This window comes from Dendrobates tinctorius, unplaced genomic scaffold, assembly GCF_039654945.1.
Source record: "Dendrobates tinctorius isolate UK_male_01 unplaced genomic scaffold, ASM3965494v1 ptg000082l, whole genome shotgun sequence".
Lineage (NCBI taxonomy): Eukaryota > Metazoa > Chordata > Amphibia > Anura > Dendrobatidae > Dendrobates > Dendrobates tinctorius.
In genome coordinates this window covers 7,849,985-7,875,177 of record NW_027361750.1, presented here as the reverse complement: position 1 = coordinate 7,875,177, position 25,193 = coordinate 7,849,985, and the positions used below count along the sequence as shown (strand labels likewise).

General features: G+C 43.4%; 1 protein-coding gene across 2 annotated transcripts in view; it reads right to left on the bottom strand.

The window, feature by feature from the left end:
• SULF1 (sulfatase 1) overlaps positions 1-25,193 on the bottom strand; it is a 264,486-nt gene that overhangs the window by 89,133 nt on the left and 150,160 nt on the right. For both annotated transcript variants that reach the window (XM_073583862.1, XM_073583863.1), the window contains exons 6-7: positions 14,787-14,956; positions 2,383-2,533 (exon numbers count right to left, since the gene is read on the bottom strand). In XM_073583862.1, coding sequence (XP_073439963.1) covers positions 2,383-2,533; positions 14,787-14,956 — 321 coding nt within the window. The remainder of the gene's footprint in view (positions 1-2,382; positions 2,534-14,786; positions 14,957-25,193) is intronic.

Sequence of the window (25,193 nt, the reverse complement as noted above, 5' to 3'; positions counted from 1 at the left end):
CGAGAAATCAAGGTGCAGAAGTGTCAGGTTGCTTGTAGGTAAAATTTTATTCAGACTGATTAACAAATAAAGGCTATATACACACACACACAAACGCGTTTCGGCTGTTTGCAGCCTTCTTCAGGTGTATGGAGAAATGAGTTAGACCCTTCTTATATAGCCATTTCCCAGCGTTAGAGAGGGAGGGGAGACAAAAGAGGAAGAGGAGTGATTCATCCTACATTGTTCTTTTATATATAAAAACATGAAATATAACATTTTGCATACTGTATTTTTCGTACTATAAGACGCACTTTTTCCCTCCAAAAATGTAGAGGAAAGTGTGTGTGTGTGTGTGTGTGTGTGTGTGTGTGTGTGTGGATCATAGTCCTGATGTACCGGCCCAGGCTGTGGTGAGGAGGTGGGGGAGCAGCAGGTCACAGGAGGCTGGAGTTCACTGCTGCAGCCAACTCCTGTGCCCGCTGCTAAGGAGAAATGAATATTCACTACATTCCACATACCTTCCCAGTGCTCCCTCGCAGCCTCCTGCTCCGTTGCCAGCAGCTGCTTTATGCCTGTAAGCAGCACATGGCAGGGACGTCATTCGCTACTTACAAGCAGAGCACAGCTGCCGGAATACTCACCACTCTGCATGCCGGGACTGTGCACCCAGAGAGGTGAATATTCATTTCTTTAAAGTAGCGGCACACATGATCGCCAGCAGCAACAGGAAGCTGGCAACTGACACTGTGCGCACCTCTGAAAAGCAATGAATACTCACTGCTCTCTGCGAACAGAACTGGCGTGCAAAGCGGTGAGTATTCCGGCAGCTGTGCTCTGCTTGTGAGCAGCGCATGACGTCCCTGCCATGCACTGCTTACAAGCATAAAGCAGCTGCTGGCAACGGAGCAGGACGCTGAGAGGGAGCGCCGGGAAGTTAAGTGTAATTTTTTTTCTTTTAATGTGTTCTGATGGAAGAGTTAGTTTAGTGAAGTGAGATGATAGGACTATCTAAAGAGATGTGTTTTTACATCACACTTAAAAATGTGGGGGGAAAGTATTAAATCAGATTACCTAGGTTAGTGCATACCAGAAAACTGGCACAACACAAGAGAAGTCTTGAAAACAGAAGTGGGAGGTTTGGATTATTGAGAATACTAGTTTTAGATCAGTTGCAGAACAGAAAAGCATGGGTATGGTGATAGACAGAAATAATGAACTAGCTGTATGGTGGTGCAGAACTGTGGAGAGCTTTATGGATAAGTGCGAGAAGTTTATATTGTACTCTGTAGCCAATGGGTAACCAATGCAATGAGTGGAAAAAGGGGAAGGCATCAGTGAATGGACAGGACAGAAATACGACGCTGGCAGCCACATTCAGGATGGATTGAGAGAAGAAAGTCTAGCAAGAGGAAGAATTATTAGTAGAGTCAAAATAGTTCAGAAAATAATACAAAAAAAAAAAAAAAATAGTAACAGTGAGTTTTTGCAGTTTAAGGTGAGAAAAGGTCAGATTCTGGAGATGGATTGAGTGATTGGATATAGGGAATACAGGAAAGTTCTGTGTCAAATATCACCCCAAGACAGGGAGCATGATGCTTGAAAGTTATGTTTGAACCACTGAAGAAAACTGTAATATCAGGCATAGGTACAGGTGCATCTCACAAAATTAGAATATCAAAAAGGTAATTTCAGTTCTTCAATACAAAAAGTGAAGCTCATTATATAGGGTCATTACAAATAGAGTGATCTATCTCAAGTGTTTATTTCTGTTAATGTTGATGATTATGGCTTACAACCAATGCAAACCCAAAAGTCACTCTCAGTAAATTACACTACTTTATAACACCAGTTTGAAAAAATGTTAAAATCCGAAATGTTGGCCTCCTGAAATGTATGTTCAGTAAATACACTCAATACTTGTTCAGGGCTCCTTTGGCATCAATTACTGCATCAATGCAGCGTGGCATGGAGGTGATCAGTCTGCAACACTGCAGAGGTGTTATGGAAGCCCAGGTTGCTTTGAATGCAATGAGCTGAAGGGCTGCTATCAAAGCAACCTGGGCTTCCATAACACCTCAGCAGTGCCACAGGCTGATCGCCGCCATGCCACATTGATGCAGTAATTGATGCAAAAGGAGCCCCGACCAAGTATTGAGTGCAAAAACTGAACATATATTTCAGTAGGCCAACATTTCAGATTTTAAAATAATTTAGGATTATTTAGAGAAGTGAAAAATCAAGAAACCCAAAAGCTGCAAAATCTTGTGTTATTTTAGAACCATAGAATATAGCAAAATTTTGTAATCTGTCTTGGCATTAAAAGACGATTATAGGTGGCATATTACTAAAAGTACACACACTTTAAACAGTGCAAAGAAAAGGATAAAAAGGGTAATATACCTTTTCCATTGAATCATCCACAGACAGAAGTGTCTGCAGTCTCTTCCTGTGAAGCACATTTGTAAACTCCATATGGATTGGTAGCATGGCCCCTGTATACTGCATGATCCAATGCTTGTCCATATTTGGGGCATAATTGTAGCTTGGAGTTCTGAGGAGTAAAATAATATACATATGCACAATCATAAAAACTTCTGAAGATGTTAAACATGTTGATCTCTTAAGAATTCCTTTTGTTCAAAAGTTTCCATAAATAAAAATAATTTAATCACTTGAAGTTTTGCTGCTGAGACGCCCTTTGATCAGCTGCAATGTGTGATTGTATGTATGATGATGTTTTTAATTTGCCGACAGTCCTGCGTCAGGGGATTTAAAACTTTGCATGATGCTCATTGAAATCAATGGGCTATCCATGTAATATAGGGATGTGGAAGTCCTTCTAAAGTAGGGGCCAAACCATAATGTGCAGCATGTGCTGACTGCCTGGGGTGATGCAGGTTACGGATTCATGCTCTAAAAAGGGTTTCCCCAATTCCAGTCCTAAAGAGCCACCAACAGGTCATGTTCTCAGGATTTCTATAGTATGGCCCAGGTGATTGAATCACCTGGACAGGCAAGAATTCAATCACCTGGGAAATCCTGAAAACATGACCTGTTGATGGCTCTCAAGGACAGGAATTGGGGAACACTGCTCAAGAGAAATACTTTCTAGTTTAGGCCCAGGGAATTTCCTCAATTAACTCAGAAAGTGCTAATACGGTTTCTGAAAATGGCGACAACTCATCCAAGAGGTCACAAAAGACCCTACACAATATTCAAAGAACTGCAGGCCTCACTTGCCTCAGTTAAGGTCAGTGTTCATAATTCCACCATGAGAAAGACTGGGCAAAAATGGCCTGCATGGTAGAGTTCAAAGATGAAAACCACTGCTGAGCAATAAGAACATAAAGACTGTCTCAGTTTTGCCAGAAAACATCTTTTGGTAGAACATTCTGGATTGACGAGACAAAAGTTGAATTTTTTTGGGAAGATGTATGTCCCATTACATTTGGTATAGAAGCAACTCAGCATTTCAGAAAAGGAACATCATACCAACAGTAAAATATGGTGGTGGTAGCGTGATGGTCTGGGGCTGTTTTGCTGCTTCAGGACCCGGAAAACTAGATGTGGTAACTGGAACCATGAATTTTGCCATTTACAAAAAAAAAAAAAAAAGACCTGTAGGAGAATGTAGGAGAATGTCGGGCCATCTGTTCAGGACCTCATGCTGCGCCACCAGCAAGTCCACATCTGAATGTCATTAAAAAAAAAAAATTAACTGAGTGGCCTAGTCACAGTACTAACCTTAAGCCGATTGAGATGCTGTGACATGACCTTAAAAGGCAGTTCATGCTCAGAAACACTCCAATGTGGCTGAATTACAACAACTGAAAAGGTGAAAATTCCTCAAAGTCAAAAGACTCATTGCCAGTTATCACAAACGCTTGATTGCAGTTGTTGCTGCTAAGGGTGGCCCAACCAAGGCTTAGGGGGCAATCAATTTTTCACACATGGCCCTGTAGGCTTGTATTTCTTTTTCTCTTCATAATAAACACTTTACATTTAAAAACTAAATTTCGTGATTACTTGAGTTCTCTGTCTAATTTTTAAATTTGTTTGGTGATCTGAAACATTTAAGTGTGACAAACATGTAAAATCAGGAAGGGGCAAACACTTTCACACAACTGTATATACACAGTATAAATTTTGACAAACATTTTGTTAACTACTTTTTTTTAATTCAGTGCAAATAACATTCTCTTTTTAGATAAAAACAAATGAAACGAGGGAAGGAAATTGGAAATAAACTTGTTACAGACAGCTCTGGTTTAATAATCTGGAGGGAACATCTTTTGGAACCTTGAAGTAGTTACACCCCAGCTGGGTTATTCCAAGTATATTATCACTTGGACAAATGTTCTTGGAAAACACTTTTATTTCTTTCCGAATTTTTTTATATATTTTTTTAAAGCCAATAACATTTTAGTTGTTTATATGTTATCTGAAAAGCGTACACTGTGCCTCTCTTGGCTCCATTACTTATTCCCCCCCCCCACACTCTTTTCGCTTCAACTGCTCTCCTCCTTCCTCTGCTCTGTCTTTTGTTTCCTGTACTGTTTGTTAAAAATTAAAAAGTGAAAGACCCTCCGAATTGACCTCTACTACCGGGTCCCCGAATGTTAAGGACTCGTGGACGATTGTCTTGGTCGGGAGTTAAGTTGTATTGCTTGTATTAGTCTACTTGTCTGGCTTCAATTATTACGTTAACCTGGATTTCGTTGTACGTCTTTAAATAATAAAAAAAAAAAAAACACAAAAAATGTACTTTGGAATAAGTAAAGATCCAGAAAACAATAAAATAAGAAAAAAAGTGGAAAGTATTTTAAAATACTTGTACAAATAATATTTATTATAGCTTCAACATTTTATTACTTGGGCCCTAAAGGCAAAGTTTTACCAAGACGGTTGACGTTGCAGAACCAGCACTGCATACAGTGACATGTAAAAGTTTGGGTACCCCTGGTCAAAATTACTGTTATTTTGAACAGTTAATTTCATCTTCAGTTTGCTGATCTCTAAAGGGGCTAAATTCAAAGTGGACATATTTTCTTTGTATTTTAGGCAAAAACCACCATGGTTACTTACCGGTAGCCGGTTTTTCCGGAACCCATGACAGCACCACCTGAGAGAGGGATCCGCCCCGCCAGGACAGGAACCTACTGAGACATAAGGGGCGGCACCTCTCCCCCGCTTCAGTTGGGTTACAGAGCACTGAGGGGACTTCCCGGTTAGTTACATGTTTAATCCAACACCGCAACACTCAAAAAAACACCCTACTAATTGTGCACACCCATATGGTGAAAAGGGGGGGGAATACACGGGTGCTGTCATGGGTTCCGGAAAAACCGGCTACCGGTAAGTAACCATGGTGGTTTTTGCCTAAAATACAAAGAAAATATGTCCACTTTGAATTTAGCCCCTTTAGAGATCAGCAAACTGTTTTCCCTTCACCCATGACAGCACCACCTGAGAGATTTTTTGAGATTCGAAACACCTTAGGGAGGGACCACCGCTTGCAGCACCCTTCTACCAAAGGTTAAGTCAGCAGAGGAGGATAGATTCAACCTATAGTGCTTAAAGAAGGTTGAAGGTGAGGCCCAGGTAGCGGCCTTACAAATCTGTTCGATCGATACCTCTGCTTTTTCGGCCCAGGAGGTCGCCATGGCTCTGGTGGAATGAGCCTTGAAGCCGTCAGGAATCGGGATACCACTAGCTGTGTAGGCTACACTAATGGCTTCCCTAATCCATCTAGCAATAGTCCCTTTTGAAACCCCATAGCCTTTCCTGGCACCCTGAAAAGCTACGAATAGGGACTGGGACCTCCTCCACTGGCTAGTCACAGATATGTATTCTACAAGAGCTCTCTTAACATCTAGATTATGGAACTTTTTCTCCCCCCCGATTTTTTGGGTTCTCGCAGAAAGATGGAAGGACAATTTCCTGGCCCCGATGGAAATCTGAAGCTACTTTGGGCAGATACGCGGAGTCTGTTCTTAACACTACCCTATCCTGAAAGATTTGCGTATAAGGTGGATTTACTGAGAGCGCCTGTAAATCGCTTATCCTGCGGGCTGACGTGAGGGCCACTAACAGGATTGTTTTTAAGGTCAGAAACTTCAGGGGTAGCTGATGTAATGGCTCATACGGATCTTTTGTAAGGGCCTCTAGCACTAGGTTTAAATCCCATGGGGCTATCCAGTGCATTGGGATAGGCCTAGCTCTATGGCAGGATTTAATAAACCTGGCTACCCATCTATTTGATGCCAATTTGCAGTTGTAGAGCGACCCTAGTGCAGACACCTGAACTTTCAGTGTGTTCACTGCTAACCCCATCTGCAACCCCGATTGTAAGAACTCCAGGATGGTATTAATCGGGGGATCTTTCCCTAACGGCCTATCTAAAAACTGTAGGAACTTATTCCATGTTCTGCCGTAGATGTTAGTCGTCACTGGTTTCCTACTCTTTAGCAGGGTGGCCACCAACCCTGGGGAGAACCCTCTATCCATTAAAAGCGCCCTTTCAAATTCCACGCCGTCAGATGGAATCCTTTGACCTGAGCGTGGAATATTGGACCTTGAGCTAGTAGGTCCAGGATTTCTGGTAGGACCCATGGATCGGAGAGGGACATCCTTCGTAGTAGAGCAAACCAGGGCCTTTTTGGCCAAAATGGAGCTATTAGAATCACCCTGGCCTGATCGTTTCTGATTTTCCTGACAACTGTTGGAATCAGAGCCACTGGGGGGAACGCATAAGCTAGCCTGAAGTTCCACTGGATGTGCAACGAGTCCACTGCCCATGGATTTTCTCTCAGGTTTAGAGAGCAAAACCTTTCTGTTTGCCTGTTGTGTTTGTTGGCAAACAGGTCTATCACCGGTTTCCCCCAAAGCTGAGTTATTTTCTGAAAAATGGACCGGTTTAGCACCCATTCCCCCTGCTTCAGGGTATTGCGACTCAAGAAGTCTGCCTCTACGTTTTCTGTCCCTTTTATATGTAAGGCTGTCAAGGAGTGTAGGTGTTCTTCCGCTCTGCTCAGAATGTCTGTCGCCACTTCCATTAAGGAGTGTGATCTTGTCCCTCCTTGGTGGTTGATGTATGCCACTACTACCTTGTTGTCTGACATGATGCGTACGTTTCGACCCTGGAGTAGCGGAATGAAGTGACCTAGGGCCTTGCTCACTGCCCACAGTTCTCTCAGGTTGGAGGATGCTTTCCTTTCTTGACGCGTCCAGGAACCCTGACCTATGATGCCCCTTAGGTGTGCCCCCCACCCCGAGGAGCTCGCATCTGTTAAGATTATATCTGACGTCTGTCTGTCCCACGGTATTCCCAAGGTCAGATTTTTCTTGTCCAGCCACCAATTGAGAGAGTCTCTGGTTTTTAAGGAAAGCTCCAGCTTTCCTTCTAAACGCCCTCTTAGCGATCTTTGTGCTGTTAGTATCTCCCACTGGAGTTGCCGGGTGTGAAACTGAGCCCACCTGACCACCGGAATACAGGATGTTAGGGTACCTAGCATGGACATTGCTCTTCTTAAAGTCATACATGGTTGGTTTTGGCCCGTGAAGGCCAGATTCTGCACCTTTTCTATTTTGGACTATGGGAGCAGACACTCCTGCTTTTCTGAGTCTAGTATAAATCCTAGGAAGGTCTGTTGTTTTAGGGGTTGCAATTTTGATTTTTTGAAATTGACTATCCACACTAATTCCTGCAAGGTGTTGATCACCCGGGTCAACTGCGCTGTACTGTGGTCCTCCGAGCTGCCTACTATGAGAAAATCGTCCAGGTATGGTATTATGACCGTGTCGTGAATCCGGAGAAAGGCTGTCACTTCCGCTATGACTTTGGTGAAAACTCTCGGGGCTATAGATATGCCAAACGGAAGAGCCCTGAATTGAAAGTGCCTTAGTGTGCCTTGAATATAAAGTGCTACCCCCAAGTATTTTTGGAAATCTGGGTGGATAGGGATGTGATAATACGCATCCTTTAAATCGACCACGGCCATGAAGCAATCTTGGTGTAGCAGCTTCACCGCCGTAGTTACTGATTCCATCTTGAAGGTCGAGTTCCTTATCCATAGGTTGAGCCGTTTGAGATTTAGGATTGTCCTGAAAGTTTGATCGGGTTTTTTTATCAGAAAAAGGGGTGAATAAAACCACTTCCCTTCCTGTAGCCGTGGTACCTCGGAGAGTACCCGCTTGTCTATCAGGCTCATGATCTCTGTTTCCAAGGCCACCTGCTCTTCGGTCACCTTCCTGATGGGTGTGATGACGACTACGGATTTTGGCTGACGGACGAAGGGAATTTTCAGGCCTTCTGTTAGGATGGTTAGGATCCAGGCGCTGGAGGAGATCTTCTCCCAGGTTTGGAAAAAGAGTGCCAATCCCCCCCCACTGGAACACTGGCGTCACTGTGGCGACTTTCTTGAGGTGGAGGTACCTCCACCAAACATAAATCCCGATTCTTTTTTTCTTTTGTCCTCCCATCTTCTCCTATCAGCGGGAGGGCGCCCCCTATTGAATCTTCCCCTCCGAAAGGGCTGTCTCCTCTGATCCATAGGGAATCTGGGGAAGCCTTTTTTCTTATCGCCTGCTTTCTCCAGAATATCGTCCAAGTTCTTACCGAACAAGAATCGACCGTCGCAGGGAAGAGAACATAATTTGGCCTTGGACTGAAGGTCACCCGGACAGCCCTTAAGCCATAACACGCGCCTAGCAGCATTTGATAGTGACGCTGCCCTGGCTGTCATTCGCATAGAGTCCGCCGAGGTATCGGCCAAAAAAGCTGCTGCCCCATGTAAGAGATACATCTCCGATAAGATTTTCTCTCTTGGGACCCTTGAAGCCAGCTTTTCTTCTAACTGCTGCAGCCAGATCATGAGGGAGCGTGCCGTACAAGTACCCGCTATTGCCGGCTTTAGTCCTCCTGCTGTCGCTTCCCATGCGTGCCTCAAATATGAGTCCGCCTTTTTGTCTAGTGGGTCTCTAATAACCCCTGCGTCTTCCAGGGGCAGGGCCGACCTTTTGGAGGATCTGGACACCGCTGCATCTATTTTGGGGATCTTGTCCCATATCTCTGCATCCTTATGCTCGAAGGGATATCGCCTCTTGGAAGTGGATGGAAGGGCCCCTGATTTTTCGGGCTTTTTCCACTCTCTCAATAAGTGCCTGGATCTTCTCGTTTACCGGAAAGGTCCGTTTTTTCCTCTCCTGTCTCCTGAAGCCCCCCAAACATAACATCCTCTAGGGTTTTAGCCGCCTTTTCTTCCTGTAGGCCCATTGTAGCTCTGATGGCCTTTAGGAGGGCGTCTGTCTTCTACAGGGAAACATGGTTTACCTCCCATGTCGCAGTCTGAGGAGGATGATTTTTCCGCCTGAGATGACATTGACGCGGAATCTGAGGGGTAACTGGGGGGGATCCTTCCTGGTTTTTTTCCCTTTTTTCAATAGGGACTTAATTGAGCCTTCCATTTCTGACCTTAGGGCAGATATCAGATTGGCTGCGAAACTAGGCGCTTCCTCCGCCATAGTCCGCTGAATGCATGCAGCACAGAGATCTTTTTGCCAATCTCTTGCTAGGGGAGATTTACATATAGCACAATCCCTATTGTTCTTCTTGCTTCCCGCTTTCCTAGGCCTTTCCTACAGGGTGAAGCATACAACAGAAGCCCTATTAACATAAAAGCTAACATTCACGAAGATCACTCACCACCCGAAATCAAGGGTACCGGACTCGAAGGCTGCGTCGGGGCACGTGACCTGCGTTCTTTGGATCTTGCTGAATCCCCCGACCTGCGGCTGGGGCGACTGCTGCTGGAATGGCTTCCATGCTTTCTGCCAGAGGGCTGCGAGGGAGGCAGGGACGCTGAACGTTCCTGCTCCGACTCCATGTTGCACTGCCGTCTGCTGTCGCCTTCCTTCTTTAAATACCCCGCCTCCGCTCAGGTGAGCGTCCCCTCCCCCCTGCGACCGCCGGCCGCTCAGAAAGCCCCGGCGTCGCACCCGGTGCCATTACACCGTCGCCCTTCTCTGACGTCAGCCGGCGCACCCAGCATGCAATGCGCCGCTGACGTCAGTGGCCGGAAGAAGCCAGCGTCTCTCCCCTGCTATGGGGATCGAGATGCGGCGTGCGCGAGGGGAGGGCGGCGTGGTGGGGGCTTCCGCAGACCCCGGAGATCCCACCGACGCCCGCATGAACCCGGAACCCCGGAGGGCCCGGGGACTGCGCATCCAGCGCCCGACGCTGCAGGTGAGACACCTGCTCTTCCCGCGCCGGGACGGGGCTGGGTCCATTTTCTTCGCCCATGACAGGCACCGTCCGACCGTGGGGTTCCTTCCAGGACAGGAACCCAACTGAAGCGGGGGAGAGGAGCCGCCCCTTATGTCTAAGTAGGTTCCTGTCCTGGCGGGGCGGATCCCTCTCTCAGGCGGTGCTGTCAGGTGGTGCTGTCATGGGTGAAGGGAAAATATATACAGTGGGGAAAAAAAGTATTTAGTCAGTCAGCAATAGTGCAAGTTCCACCACTTAAAAAGATGAGAGGCGTCTGTAATTTTCATCATAGGTAGACCTCAACTATGGGAGACAAACTGAGAAAAAAAAAATCCAGAAAATCACATTGTCTGTTTTTTTTTCATTTTATTTGCATATTATGGTGGAAAATAAGTATTTGGTCAGAAACAAAATTTCATCTCAATACTTTGTGATATATCCTTTGTTGGCAATGACAGAGGTCAAACGTTTTCTGTAAGTCTTCACAAGGTTGCCACACACTGTTGTTGGTATGTTGGCCCATTTCCTCCATGCAGATCTCCTCTAGAGCAGTGATGTTTTTGGCTTTTCGCTTGGCAACATGGACTTTCAACTCCCTCCAAAGGTTTTCTATAGGGTTGAGATCTGGAGACTGGCTAGGCCACTCCAGGACCTTGAAATACTTCTTACGAAGCCACTCCTTCGTTGCCCTGGCGGTGTGCTTTGGATCATTGTCATGTTGAAAGACCCAGCCACGTTTCATCTTCAATGCCCTTGCTGATGGAAGGAGGTTTGCACTCAAAATCTCACGATACATGGCCCCATTCATTCTTTCATGTACCCGGATCAGTCGTCCTGGCCCCTTTGCAGAGAAACAGCCCCAAAGCATGATGTTTCCACCACCATGCTTTACAGTAGGTATGGTGTTTGATGGATGCAACTCAGTATTCTTTTTCCTCCAAACACGACAAGTTGTGTTTCTACCAAACAGTTCCAGTTTGGTTTCATCAGACCATAGGACATTCTCCCAAAACTCCTCTGGATCATCCAAATGCTCTCTAGCAAACTTCAGACGGGCCCGGACATGTACAGGCTTAAGCAGTGGGACACGTCTGGCACTGCAGGATCTGAGTCCATGGTGGCGTAGTGTGTTACTTATGGTAGGCCTTGTTACATTGGTCCCAGCTCTCTGCAGTTCATTCACTAGGTCCCCCCGCGTGGTTCTGGGATTTTTGCTCACCGTTCTTGTGATCATTCTGACCCCACGGGGTGGGATTTTGCATGGAGCACCAGATCGAGGGAGATTATCAGTGGTCTTGTATGTCTTCCATTTTCTAATTATTGCTCCCACAGTTGATTTCTTCACTCCAAGCTGGTTGGCTATTGCAGATTCAGTCTTCCCAGCCTGGTGCAGGGCTACAATTTTGTTTCTGGTGTCCTTTGACAGCTCTTTGGTCTTCACCATAGTGGAGTTTGGAGTCAGACTGTTTGAGGGTGTGCACAGGTGTCTTTTTATACTGATAACAAGTTTAAACAGGTGCCATTACTACAGGTAATGAGTGGAGGAAAGAGGAGGCTCTTAAAGAAGAAGTTACAGGTCTGTGAGAGCCAGAAATCTTGATTGCTTGTTTCTGACCAAATACTTATTTTCCACCATAATATGCAAATAAAATGAAAAAAAAACAGACAATGATTTTCTGGATTTTTTTTTCTCAGTTTGTCTCCCATAGTTGAGGTCTACCTATGATGTAAATTACAGACGCCTCTCATCTTTTTAAGTGGTGGAACTTGCACTATTGCTGACTGACTAAATACTTTTTTCCCCACTGTATATTGTCATTTTTTTAATTTTAAAAATTACAAAAAGGAAAAATAGGCTGATGCAAAAAGTTTTGCACCCAGGAGATTTCTGTGCTCAGACAACTTTGACCAAGGTTTCATATCTTAACTAGCCTGTTAGGGGTATGGCTTGCCCACCATTGCTAGGAAAGGACAGGTGATGCAAATTTCCCAGCTATATAAAAACCCAGAATCCTCTAACCTTGTGTCAAAAAAAATAGCAGCCATGGGTTTTTCTAAGTAGCTGCCTAGCACTTTGAAAGTGAAAATGATGGAGGACCACAAAGCAGGAGAAGACTATAATTAAATAAAGCACTTTTAAGTTGCCCTTTCCTCAGTTCAAAATGTAATTAAGAAATGCCAGTTAACAGGAACAGTGGAGGTCAAGATAAGGTCTGGAAGAACAAGCAAAATTTCATTGCGAGCTGCTCGTAGGATTGCTTGAGAGGCAAATTAGAACCCCGCATTCCTGCGAAAGTCCTTCGGAAAGCTTTAGGAGACTTTGAACAGTAGAACAATGTACCACAACTCCAGAGACAACTGCACAAATATGGCCTTCATGGAAGAGTCATCAGAAAAAAATATTCTACTGCAGCCTCACCTAAAATTCAGCATCAGAAGTATGCAAAAGAACATCTAAACAAGCCTAATGCATTTTGGAAACAAGTCCTGTGGACCGATGAGGGTAAAATAAAACTCTTTGGCCACAATGATTAAAAGGTATGTGTGGAGAAAAAAGGGCACAGAATTTCAGTTAAAGAACATCTCGCCAACCATTAAGGATGGGGGTGAATCAATGCTTTGGGGTTATGTTGAAGCTCTAATGGCATGGGGAACATTTCACTGGTAGAGAAAAGAATAGATTCAATGGAATTTCAACAAATTTTTGATACAAACATAACACCATCTGTACAAAAGTTGGAGTTGAAAAGATGATGGCTTCTACAACTGGATAATGATAGTAAACACATGTCAAAATTCACAATAGACTTCCCCCAAAAGGTGCAAGCAGACCATTTTATAATGGCCCTCAAAGTCCCCGAATCTGACCATCATTGGAAATCTGTGCACGCCAGACAACCCAGGAATCTCACAGAACTGGAAGAATTTTCCAATGAGAATGGATAAAAATCCCTCAACCAAGAATTGAAAGACCCTTGTCTGGCTACAAAAAGCGTTTACAAGCTGTAATACTTGCAAAAGGGGTGCCACCAAGTACTAACTAACCATGGTGCCAAAACTTTTGCATTGGACAATTAGCCTTTTTATCATTTTTAAAATATAAAAAATATGTTTAAAATGTAAAAGATTATATTAATTTTTGTAAAAAATACAAAGGAAATGTGATGTCATCTTTAACTTTAGCCCTTTTAGAGATCATTTCATCTTCAAGTTAACTGTGCACTAAGTCATATTGCAAGACTCCTTAAAGGATCGATAATGACTTGTAGGATTTAGTTTGCAGGTTCCAAACCTATGTGCAAATGTCCTTTGAATGAAAATAAAAATGTAAAAAAAAAAAAAGAAAAATTGACCTTCTGTGGTTCATACGGGCTTTAATATGGTTAATTTCTGAATACAACAAGCTACACCTGCTCGAAGTCCAAACCAGGAAAGCCGAGATGAGTGTATGAGCAGCAGATGTAGTGCAGATTTTAAAACTCTTCTTCTGCATCCCAAACTATAACATTAGTTTGATTTGGTGACAAAATGTGATTAACAGTGTAGTGTGTAAGGGAACCACAGCCTTAATTCAACCAGCCTAAAGGCTGACAATGTCTTAACATTGCACATTCTAGGCCAACCATCTACATAGAAATTCAAGATCCTTTTAGGTCAACTCATATTACTTTACAAAGAGACAACCTTTAATTTCACCCACTTCACATAAGCCACTAATTTTCGGTCTTTAAAAAATCCAAATAAAATCACTTAAATAATTATATTCATATTCAAGCAAAAAACAAAGTCAGAGAAATATTTTTGGAAAAGTAATACTCAATGTGAAAGAAAAACAATATTAGAGATGAGCATATCTGCCAAATTTCAAGTTTGGCAGATTCACTCAAAATCGTATACCGGAAAATTCAATTCACATGGAATTTATTTGATGTGAAATCGAATGAGTCCAGATTGCCATTGAAATGCATAATAATAAATCTTTTTATTATGCTCTGAGGTTTCTCAACCCAAATGCAAAATAAGTGGGTGAGCCAGGAAGTAGTGGAAAAAAAAAATCTCACCTAGCACCTCACCAGTTGCTGCCGTCGATTCCTCCCCAGTCCTCATCTGGGTTTCAAAGTTCCCAACCTACTCCGGCACAGACCTCCTCTTCAATGTCACTCACAACGTTGAATATCCTTACAGACCTAACCAATGAACTTTAGAAAGTGAAGAGGAGCCAGCGGTGGAGTGGAATGGGAGCTCTGAAAGCCATAGGATGATCGTCAAGAAGCTGTGGTGGCAGGGACAGGTGAGGGGTTAGAGGAGTATGAAATTTTAAACCCCTTTGTGGCTTATATGAATCCAACAAGATGGCAGCCAGCTGGCCACTATTTTGCTGGATTTTGCTAAACTCCCAAAAATTCAGATTTGATAGAATCTGATATTTGTAAAATTCTATACAAATTTGATTAGTTTAGGACAGATTTGCTCATCCTTAATACATTTGTTATAAAAAATTCATTGTCAGTCTCTTGCTGGACTAGAGATTTAAACTCACATATGCTGGGAAGCATTTGGGAAGAGCTCTGAAAATTGAGGCGCAGAATCCTCAGGGCCGTGTGGTGCAGCGTGACTGATAACCATCATAACTGGCCGATGTGGGTATATCCTCTTTGTCTGTTTAAAGTAACTAATGCTGTCATTGGTGATGAGATCTGTGAAATAATCCTTTGAAAACAAAAAAGGGAAAATAAATTAGAGTTAAATTTGATCTATTACTACATAAATGTCAATTTCGGCTCCTGAATTAGTTTTTTTTTTTTTTTAGAAAATTTATAATCCTACTATATCCAGTAAAAATAGTAAATATAATTTGTGGATCTGTGAAGTTGTTGCATTTTCCACTCTGCCTCTTAACTAGTATAGTTATACAGTGATGTCTCAGAAAATGGTTTGACTATCCATGGAAAATTCTGTATTAGCAGCTATATTATGCATTAGCTAGTTTCCCCAGAAATAGCTCTAAAATGTTTAACAAGTTGACAGAGAATACATGATTTTTTTGATCTTGGGTGGACGCAAAACATATCACTAAGAACAAAGGATGTGTGCCACCCTGATGAGTTTCATATGAACTTCAGGACTATAACTATATGCACATGTCAAGCCAAATGTTTGATATCCTAAGGGTGCAAATAAAGTTGATAACATTGATATAGTGTAAGAAACATGGCAGTGTCATTTATTCTATTTTTTATATAATGCACATTGTATTGAATTTATCTGGATATCAAAAAAAATATAACACGAACAGCAGGCTGTGACAAATATTTGTATGCATTTACCCATTAAAAAACGACTAATTTGTTTATCAGTTACTGGAGCACAAGCAGTAACCTGACCTTTCTGCAGTTCAATTTTTAGATCTGCCGTGTAGAACAGGACATGACTAGCAGAGTCATGTCATTAGATGGTTGGTAGAGACTTTAATGAAAGTCAAATGCTCTATTGTACTCATGGAGATCTAGATAAGACAGGATAGTACAATTATACACAGGTATGAAGATCTTTTCTTTGTAACAACCCTGCCAGCATCACTGCATGGCATCCCATCGCCCACCTGCCTTATACACCAGCTTACTCACTACTCTGGGCCATGCTGTGAGTTCTGTCTTCTGCCGGTTCCATGCTGGGTGCCCCTAGTCTCCTGCCTGCTCTCTGCATACTTCCTGGCTGTGTGAATAGGGGGCAGTGCTGGCACTCCCTGGCTCTTATTGAGTCAGTGTGCACCTTCCTAAAGTGCCCCCTGCCAATTGTCAAGAGGCCTCAAGTACTTAAGACATCCCCACCCATAGGAGGATGCCTGAGCAACCATTTCCCTCAGTTAGTGTCTTGCTGCTGAGGTACCAAGTCCTGTCTTGTTTTCCACCTTCTCTGGGGCTACATTCCCAGACCTGTTACCGTGCACTTTGTGTCCTATGTTTCCACCACCCTTAGGGCTGCATACTCAGGCCTGTGTCCTTGTCCAATATATGTTTCCATGTCCGTCCTTGTCTGTATGGTGTCATATTCTTGTATCCTAGATCCTGTCCCTATACCGGACCTTGTCAGAACTCAGCCCTAACCTGTACCTGTTTGTATCCTTGTCTGTGGCTTCCTTTCCCTGCTGTGTGTATCCTCATGTTTACTCTGCCTTGCTCTCGCCCCGCATATCTGCAGTTCTGCCCCGCATACCTGTAGTTCTGCTTAACACTTGCTCAACAACCTTGTGTGTTAGGATTGGTTTTCTGTGGCTTGGGCTTGATCTCCTCCTTGGTGACCCAGAGAGGTTGGTAACTAAGCGGATTGCAGACCCCTGATCCTATCCACACAACTAGCAGTAGCCATGGAGCGTGCCTACGATGATCCTAGACGCCTCGGCACAGCCAGAGAGCTAACTAAGCCTAAAGCAAGAAAGGGGAAATCTAAACTGCCCCAGAGCAGACCCCAAAGGAATAGATAGCAAACAAACATATATTGTCAGTGAGACAAGATGAAAACACAAACGCAGGTAGGAAAATAGACTGAGCAAGCGATGGGGCCCACACTGACTAGACAGGACAGGATAGACACTGTCTGCAATCACGCAAAAAAAACCTGCAAAAAATAGTGAAGTCGCACGACTTAGCCCACTATATCAGCACTCTGGTATATTCTGAAAGCAGAGCAAAAAGAGGCCAATCTAATAAGGGACAAAAACAAACTGGCACAAGCAGTAACATATGGATGTATGGATGGTGATTCAGCACAGCCCCAGCCGGAGCTGGTTGACCCACACAAAACTGAAATTGACAAAACCAGATCAAATGTAAACAGAATAGCAAATGAACACTTAGCTGAACATGCAGGGACTGAGCTGGAAACTAAGACCTCAGGAGGCAGGAAGAAAATCACAAACAGGGATAGAGGGAGTCGGCTGTCTTAAATCCCAGTCTGAAACCCCAGATCTCCAATTGTCATCCTCATTATCAGGTGGCAAACCTCTGTTAATCAGATTACCTCCAGTAACCACCAGAGGGAGCCCAGAAAGAGAACTCGCAACCCCTATGTCAATTTGACCAGCTCCACTACCTTCAGTAGTAACCAGAGGTAGGCCAGAAAGCGAATTCACAACACTTGTGGCTCTGCTTCCGTTCCACATCCTGCGGACCTTTGTCCTACCAGTCTGTACTGATTCCCATAATCCCTCCAGTCTGAACAGGCCCCTACCTGTTCCCATATACCTGCCCATATTCCTGTCCCTACCAACTCAGTACCTGTCCTGCCAGAGTACCAGCCGTGCTCGCCTGTCTTGCCAGTGTCTCAGCCTTGCCCACCTGCCAGTGTCTCAGCCGTGTCTGCCAGTCGCCTGCTCCGGTCCTAGCATTCTGTCCCCCAGTGGGATCAGCAGCCACAGTCAGACACCACCCTGGAGTGGTACCTGGCAGCCATTTGCCGCACAAGCCTGACCTCACTGTCAGAGGCTCCAGTGAACACTAAGGTAGCTGCTTAGTCACGCCCCTTCCAGGGTAGTCTGGTTTGTGGCACAGTGGGGCCACACCCTCCATGCTCGCACCAACCTGTCAAGGTGCGAGCATAACATTCTGGCTTCTTAGTTTCTGTAGACTGAGCACATTTCTTAGAAAAAAAACTTTATACAATAACATTGACCATTTACTTCAAATTCATTGCAGATGGTATAAAGAACATCCTGCTGCTGTGCTTTCTATAAACAGATAATGCAAGCAGAAAGTGTGCCATGTTCCATGACTTGGTAATAATACAGTATTTTTTGTATTGTTACTATGCAATAGTTTTGACTTTGAACAGTTTTTCTCGTTAGCTCTGATGTCAATAACCTCTTATTCCGCATTTTTTAGTAGGTCAGCTATCTTAAGAAGCTCATGTCTTGCATCTCTGGTTCAAAATAGTCTTTTTATGCTGGCTTCACACTTGCGTTTTGTAGCGCTGCGGATGGTAGCCTACTTCCTCCTTTCTTCCTCCGTTAAGCCCTGCCCACTGCCGCACCTCTTTCTTCAGCTCCACCTACATCTGCATGCATCCTGCGTACCCATTTTTAACATTGGGTACGCAGGCCAAGTGGATGTATGCTGACGCATGCGTCATTTTGACGTGCCTGCCGACCGCAACAAAATGCAACATGTGGATGCGTCAGCAAGTGTGCAGCCAGCCATACCTACTCTAATTGTGCATAACTACAAGAATTCAGCTTAAAAATAAATCTTCCGGAATTTTCATACGTGCCTCTTCACTCGAGTTTATCTGATGAAATCTTTGTGAGAGTACCAATACATAGAGAGACAGCAAGAAACTGTCTCAAGCGCCCTACACTCACAGATTAGTTTTTGAGTCAGAATAAAGTGTGTGCCATTGGTTAGAACATCTAAATCACAGCCACATAATATAGGTCTCTGACAGTCAAATTCACAAAATTTTTATTTAAGTTATTCCCTTTACTGAATAATTTCTATTCAAGCAAAATTTCAAAAGATTATATTGCATTAAAGTTGATCGGGTACATGGTAGTATGATAGAAACTCCAAATCTATTTTCTGGTACAACAATGTACCTACTGAACCAAGGTATGATATATTGAAAAACTATACTAAAAACATTGACTTGATTTTACACTTGCCTTTGGATCAAGATCTCTTTTTTTTTTAAATCTTTTATACAATTGCCATTTGCTTATTAAATTCAGGTTTAAGGCTTTCAGTAGTTGCAAATAATTGGATTTTAACCATAACATAGGCAAAGAGACTTGCAAAAGCATTTCTGGTGTACAAGTTCAGATGATCATTACCGGCATGATCACTAGGCTCACACAGCTGCTGTCATTAAAACTGTCTGATTTCCAAATAAGTATATTTAACCTATAGCCAAGAAGGCTCACGGAAATTGTGTGGTTCAGTGAAATTGAGGAAATGGAACAAAAGAGGGAGTTGGGGACGAAGATGAATTTTTAAATTAAACCACCTGCCACCACTACTTGTATGCAGTCTCATGCAAACTTCATTGGAAAATGACTCAGTTACAAGTGGTCACGTGGCTTGTACTTAGGACTTAGATTTTGTCTCCTCGGCTGTGCTTATGCAGCTGTTCCGTGTTCCTTGCTGTATCGCACAAGTGAACCAGGTGTTGCCACCTGCACCCTCCCACCTTTCCCTCGTTAGTTTGCAATATGAAAATATTAGGTTTTTTCTAATGAGATTCCTCCAAAAATATGACATTCTAGGATTACTGGAAAATGAGATATTGCTCATCTACAATTCCATTTTTCATCTAGGTAGGGAAATCCAGTAACTATCAGACATAAAAAAAAAAAAAAAAAAAAATAATATAAAAGACATAATACTGCACTTCTGAGGCTCACAAAACAAGAGAACAAATCCTGCTATATGACACCAGATACACTGTCAGACCTCATAGCTTCCTTTGATGGTCAGGTTCATGTTCTAACTAGTGTGGATTCAAAAACTGGTCCTTTCCGAATGTGTTAAGATATCCAATTAATGAAAAGGAAAACAGTTTCAATAATTGTTTAAATCATGTTTTCCATATTGAAATTTTTTTTTCCGTACATACATTTCCAAAAATCCTGAAATCTTGCCATTTACACAGTAGCGACTAACCTAAAATTGGGTGTATATTTCCTGTTTTTCCAAGTTCTCAGCAGTCATATCAATACAGGCAGAATGATGACTGATAACTAGAGTTGAGCGATACCGTCCGATACTTCAAAGTATCAGATCGGAATGGATCGGCCGATCTTAAAAAAAAAAAAAGTATCGGTATCGCCGATTCCGATACCGGAAGTCCCATTCAAGTCTATGGGACTTCCGGTATCGGAATAAGAAAAACCCTATTTTTGCCTTGTACAGCCTCTCTGGGGTCTGTACGGGCCTTTCGGGGGGGCTGCGCCGGCCTGCCAGGGGGTCTGTGCAGGCTCCGGTGGTCTGTGCCGGCCTGCCGGGGGGCTGTGACGGCCTGCCGGTGGTCTGTGCAGGCTCCGGTGGGCTGTGCCGGCCTGCCGGGGGGCTGTGCCGGCCTGCCGGTGGTCTGTGCATGCTCCAGGGGGCTGTGCCGGCCTGCCGGGGGGCTGTGCAGGCTTCGGGGGTCTGTACAGGCATCGTCCGATGGGACTACAAGTCCCATCGGGCGATGCCTGCTACCATGACAGTGATTGACACATTAGCCAATGATGGGACAGTAGTAGTCCCATCATCCGGCTAATGTGTTGAATTTCCCACGCAGCAATGGCATAAAGTGAGACTAGGGACTTTTTTTTTTTTTTTAAGTGGCGGAGGAATACAGTGCGGAAGGATACCTACCTTCCGTCATTGGATTCCTGCAGCCCGTAGAGAGCAGCAGCATCAGCTGATGCTGCAGTTCTCTATCCAAGATCGTCGTGGGACACACTCGTGGACTGCTTCGGATCATGGGTGAGTATTTTTGTGGTTTGTTATGTTAATATTTATTCCGTAAAAGACGATGGCTTCGGGGAACAATGTGACAAGTATTGGTAAGTATGTTACTCTATGTTATATGTACTGTATGTATTGTATGAATGTATTGTATGTAGCATGCATGTAGTATGTATGTAGCATGCATGTAGTATATATGTAGTATGTAGTATGTATGTAGCATGTAGTATGTATGTAGCATGCATGTAGTATGTATGTAGCATGCATGTAGCATGCATGTAGTATGTATGTGGTATGTATGTGGCATGTAGTATGTATGTAGCATGCATGTAGTATGTATGTAGTATATATGTGGTATGTATGTAGCATGTAGTATGTATGTAGCATGTAGCATGTATGTAGCATGCATGTAGCATGCATGTAGTATGTATGTAGCATGCATGCAGTATGTATAGCAACTGACGAAAAGCAGTGAAAAAGTCCTCATATCACAAGGTAAAGTGCAAAGTAGGTTTTTATTGAAAGGTGAAACAAACAGAACATGGCTAAAAAGTGACATTGGTAGGAAAAGAAAGGCCGGGTGACCATGGCAGCTCCAAATAAATAGTCATGAGAAATACATGAACATTGTGAAGTGTCTAACTGTCTAAACATAAATAATGTTTGCCCATGGTCGTGACCATAACTACAAGGAAAAAATTCCTACATGAATGATGACAGGCAAAAACATACAATATGGTAATAAAGGAGGCACTTACACAAGAAGGAGCAGCAAGGGAGACCACAGCCGTACCCCAACGCGCGGCGTTTCGGCGATAATGCCTTCCTCAGGGGGCATGTGTAACTGCTGACAAAGGCCCATTATATAGGGGAAGTGAAAGTGAAAGTAAAATCATGCCCAGGATCAAGATTTTTTTTTTTGTCTTTAAGGGGTCCTTCTACCTACAGCTCCAGGGGACCGCGATGGGTGCGGCCTATGCGCCCTCCTATGCGGGTCTTTTCCTGGGGCTGTGGGAGAGGGACCTCTTCATGTCAGACGAAGGTCTCTCAATGTGCCGTGTCCCCCTGTGGACGCGGTACATTGATGACATTTTCTTCGTCTGGCATGGCACACCCGCCGACCTTGAACAACTTATTACTCTCTTGAATGGCAACGATCAGAATATCCATCTAACGTTTTCATATAGTGGGGAGTCCCTTGATTTTTTAGATGTTACTATCAAGAGGGACCGCGCTGGGGTCCTGCAGACGGACATCTTCAGGAAGGCAACCGCCACTAATTCTTTGTTACATGCTAGTTCTAGCCATCCGAAGCACATTATTCGTGCCGTTCCCGTGGGGCAGTTCCTACGTCTTCGTAGGATCTGCTCCACGGACGATGATTTTTTTAGGCAGGCTGAAATTTTGCGCCAACGTTTTCTGGTACGTGGCTATAGCCACAGGTCCATCAAGCGGGCTCTTAATAGGGCCAAGTATGCTTCCCGCCATGATCTTTTATATCGCTCTGAATTTGTCCAGCGCCCAAATAAAAATGGGACTATTAGGTTCGTTACTACATTTAGCTCGAGGTCCAACCAGGTACGTATGGCCTTACAGAGAGCCTGGCCGATCCTTCGGGTTGACCCGATTATCAATCAATTTCTATCCCCTAGACCATCCATGTCCTTTAGGCGCTCTAAGAATCTTAGAGACCATTTGGTCTCCAGTCATTACATTGCTCGTAAACCACAGACCTTCTTGGATAAACTCAGCCCTGGGGGTGGCTGTGTCCCGTGTGGTGGTTGTGTGGCATGTCCCAATATAATACGTGATAACTCTTTTTGTGACTCTAGTGGTACCACTACATATGATATTCGTCAGAGAATAACTTGTACCACTAGATATGTCATATATTATGCCACCTGCCCTTGTGGCCTGATTTATATCGGCCTCACAACACGCCAACTTAAAGTAAGAGTGAGGGAACATGTGCTGGGCATCCTAGCGGCACGCACACATGATGACCCCGCTACCCTCAGAACCATACCACGTCATTTTTTTGATTTCCATGACTGTGACGCTGCCCTATTGAAGGTTAAAGGTATTGATGCGCTCAAAATTGATGTCCGAGGCGGGGGTTTGTCCAAAAGACTCAGCCAGCTCGAAGCCCGGTGGATCTGGCGACTCAAGACTGTTCACCCACATGGCCTTAATGAGAGCCTCTCTTTTGCTCCTTTCCTATAATCCATTTATGTGATATTGGTTTGTATGTTTTTTAGCATGTTTTTAATTTATTTTATTCTTATTATAGTGACTTCGTGTTTCTGCTGCCTCTCGGCCCCTCATGTGGATGAACATTTCAGTCCTGTTCCATGGGGATGTGATGCCTAACGGATCCTCACTACACGCCCAACCTGGTCTCTTGATTTTTGCATTGGACTGGACATTTCTCTCTTTTTTTTTTTTTTTTTCTCTGCATTTGGGCCAACATAATGCTGTGTATATATGTCCTTTTCTAGCCTGATTTGGTTCATGTGTAGTTAGGTTCTTGTATGGACTCCTTTTATTTCATTTTTGTATTATTGTTATCATTTTCTCACATTTACTTGTCTCATGCACACATTATAGTACCGTAAGAGAGAGAGATACAGATATAGATACATTTATCTACCCATTGGTTGCCTGTACTTAGTATGATATCCATTCTACTTTGGCCTCCCCTATGTCTATCGTTATATTGGCTGCTATACACTTTGTTAATTATATGCTGGTGCGGATTCCAGCTTTGCCCCTACATTTTTCCCCTTTCCAAAATGGCTGCTGTTGACTCTGTCCATACTGCGCATGCGCCGATTGCGTCACGGACCACGTGACATCACCCTCCTCCCTCCTGCCCACCGTCTGACGTTTGACTGCACGGGGCCCCGTGTTTTGTCTGCGTCAGCGGTGTTCAATGGCTGGGATGGTGGGTGTGTCCGGTGCTTGGACGTGATTGGTGCTTTCACTTGCAACCATCCCCTGTGATTTGTATGCATTAGCTGTGACCGATGGGTGGGTGTGTCTTGATCCTGGGCATGATTTTACTTTCACTTTCACTTCCCCTATATAATGGGCCTTTGTCAGCAGTTACACATGCCCCCTGAGGAAGGCATTATCGCCGAAACGCCGCGCGTTGGGGTACGGCTGTGGTCTCCCTTGCTGCTCCTTCTTGTGTAAGTGCCTCCTTTATTACCATATTGTATGTTTTTGCCTGTCATCATTCATGTAGGAATTTTTTCCTTGTAGTTATGGTCACGACCATGGGCAAACATTATTTATGTTTAGACAGTTAGACACTTCACAATGTTCATGTATTTCTCATGACTATTTATTTGGAGCTGCCATGGTCACCCGGCCTTTCTTTTCCTACCAATGTCACTTTTTAGCCATGTTCTGTTTGTTTCACCTTTCAATAAAAACCTACTTTGCACTTTACCTTGTGATATGAGGACTTTTTCACTGCTTTTCGTCAGTTGCTATGGTTATATGCAGTGTGTTCTGCACTATCCATTCATGTGCTGGAATCTTGGTTGTGATTATCAACACATCTAAATCACTATGATTTTGATAACCCACTCCAGCACATTTTGCTGTCTTTCATTCTTATGTAGTATGTATGTAGTATGTATGTGGTATGTATGTGGTATGTAGCATGTATGTAGCATGCATGTAGTATGTATGTAGTGTATATGTAGTGTGTATGTAGTGTGTATGTAGTATGTATGTAGTATGTATGTAGTATGCATGTAGCATGCATGTAGCATGCATGTAGCATGCATGTAGTATGTATGTAGTATGTATGTAGCATGCAGTATGTATGTAGCATGCATGTAGTATGTATGTAGCATGTAGTATGTATGTAGCATCCATGTAGTATATATGTAGCATCCATGTAGTATATATGTAGCATGCATGTAGCATGCATGTAGCATGCATGTAGCATGCATGTAGCATGCATGTAGCATGCATGTAGCATGTATGTGGTATGTATGTGGTATGTATGTAGCATGCATGTAGTATGTATGTAGTATATATGTGGTATGTATGTAGCATGTAGTATGTATGTAGCATGCATGTAGTATGCATGTAGTATATATGTGGTATGTATGTAGTATGTATGTAGTATGTATGTAGTATGTATGTAGTATGTATGTAGTATGTATGTGGTATGTAGTATATATGTGGTATGTATGTAGCATGTAGTATGTATGTAGCATGCATGTAGTATATATGTGGTATGTATGTAGTATGTATGTAGTATGTATGTAGTATGTATGTAGTATGTATGTAGTATGTATGTAGTATGCATGTAGTATGCATGTAGTATGTATGTAGTATGCATGTAGTATGCATGTAGTATGCATGTAGCATGCATGTAGTATATATGTAGTATGTATGTAGCATGTAGCATGCATGTAGTATATATGTAGCATGCATGTAGCATGCATGTAGCATGCATGTAGCATATATGTAGCATGCATGTA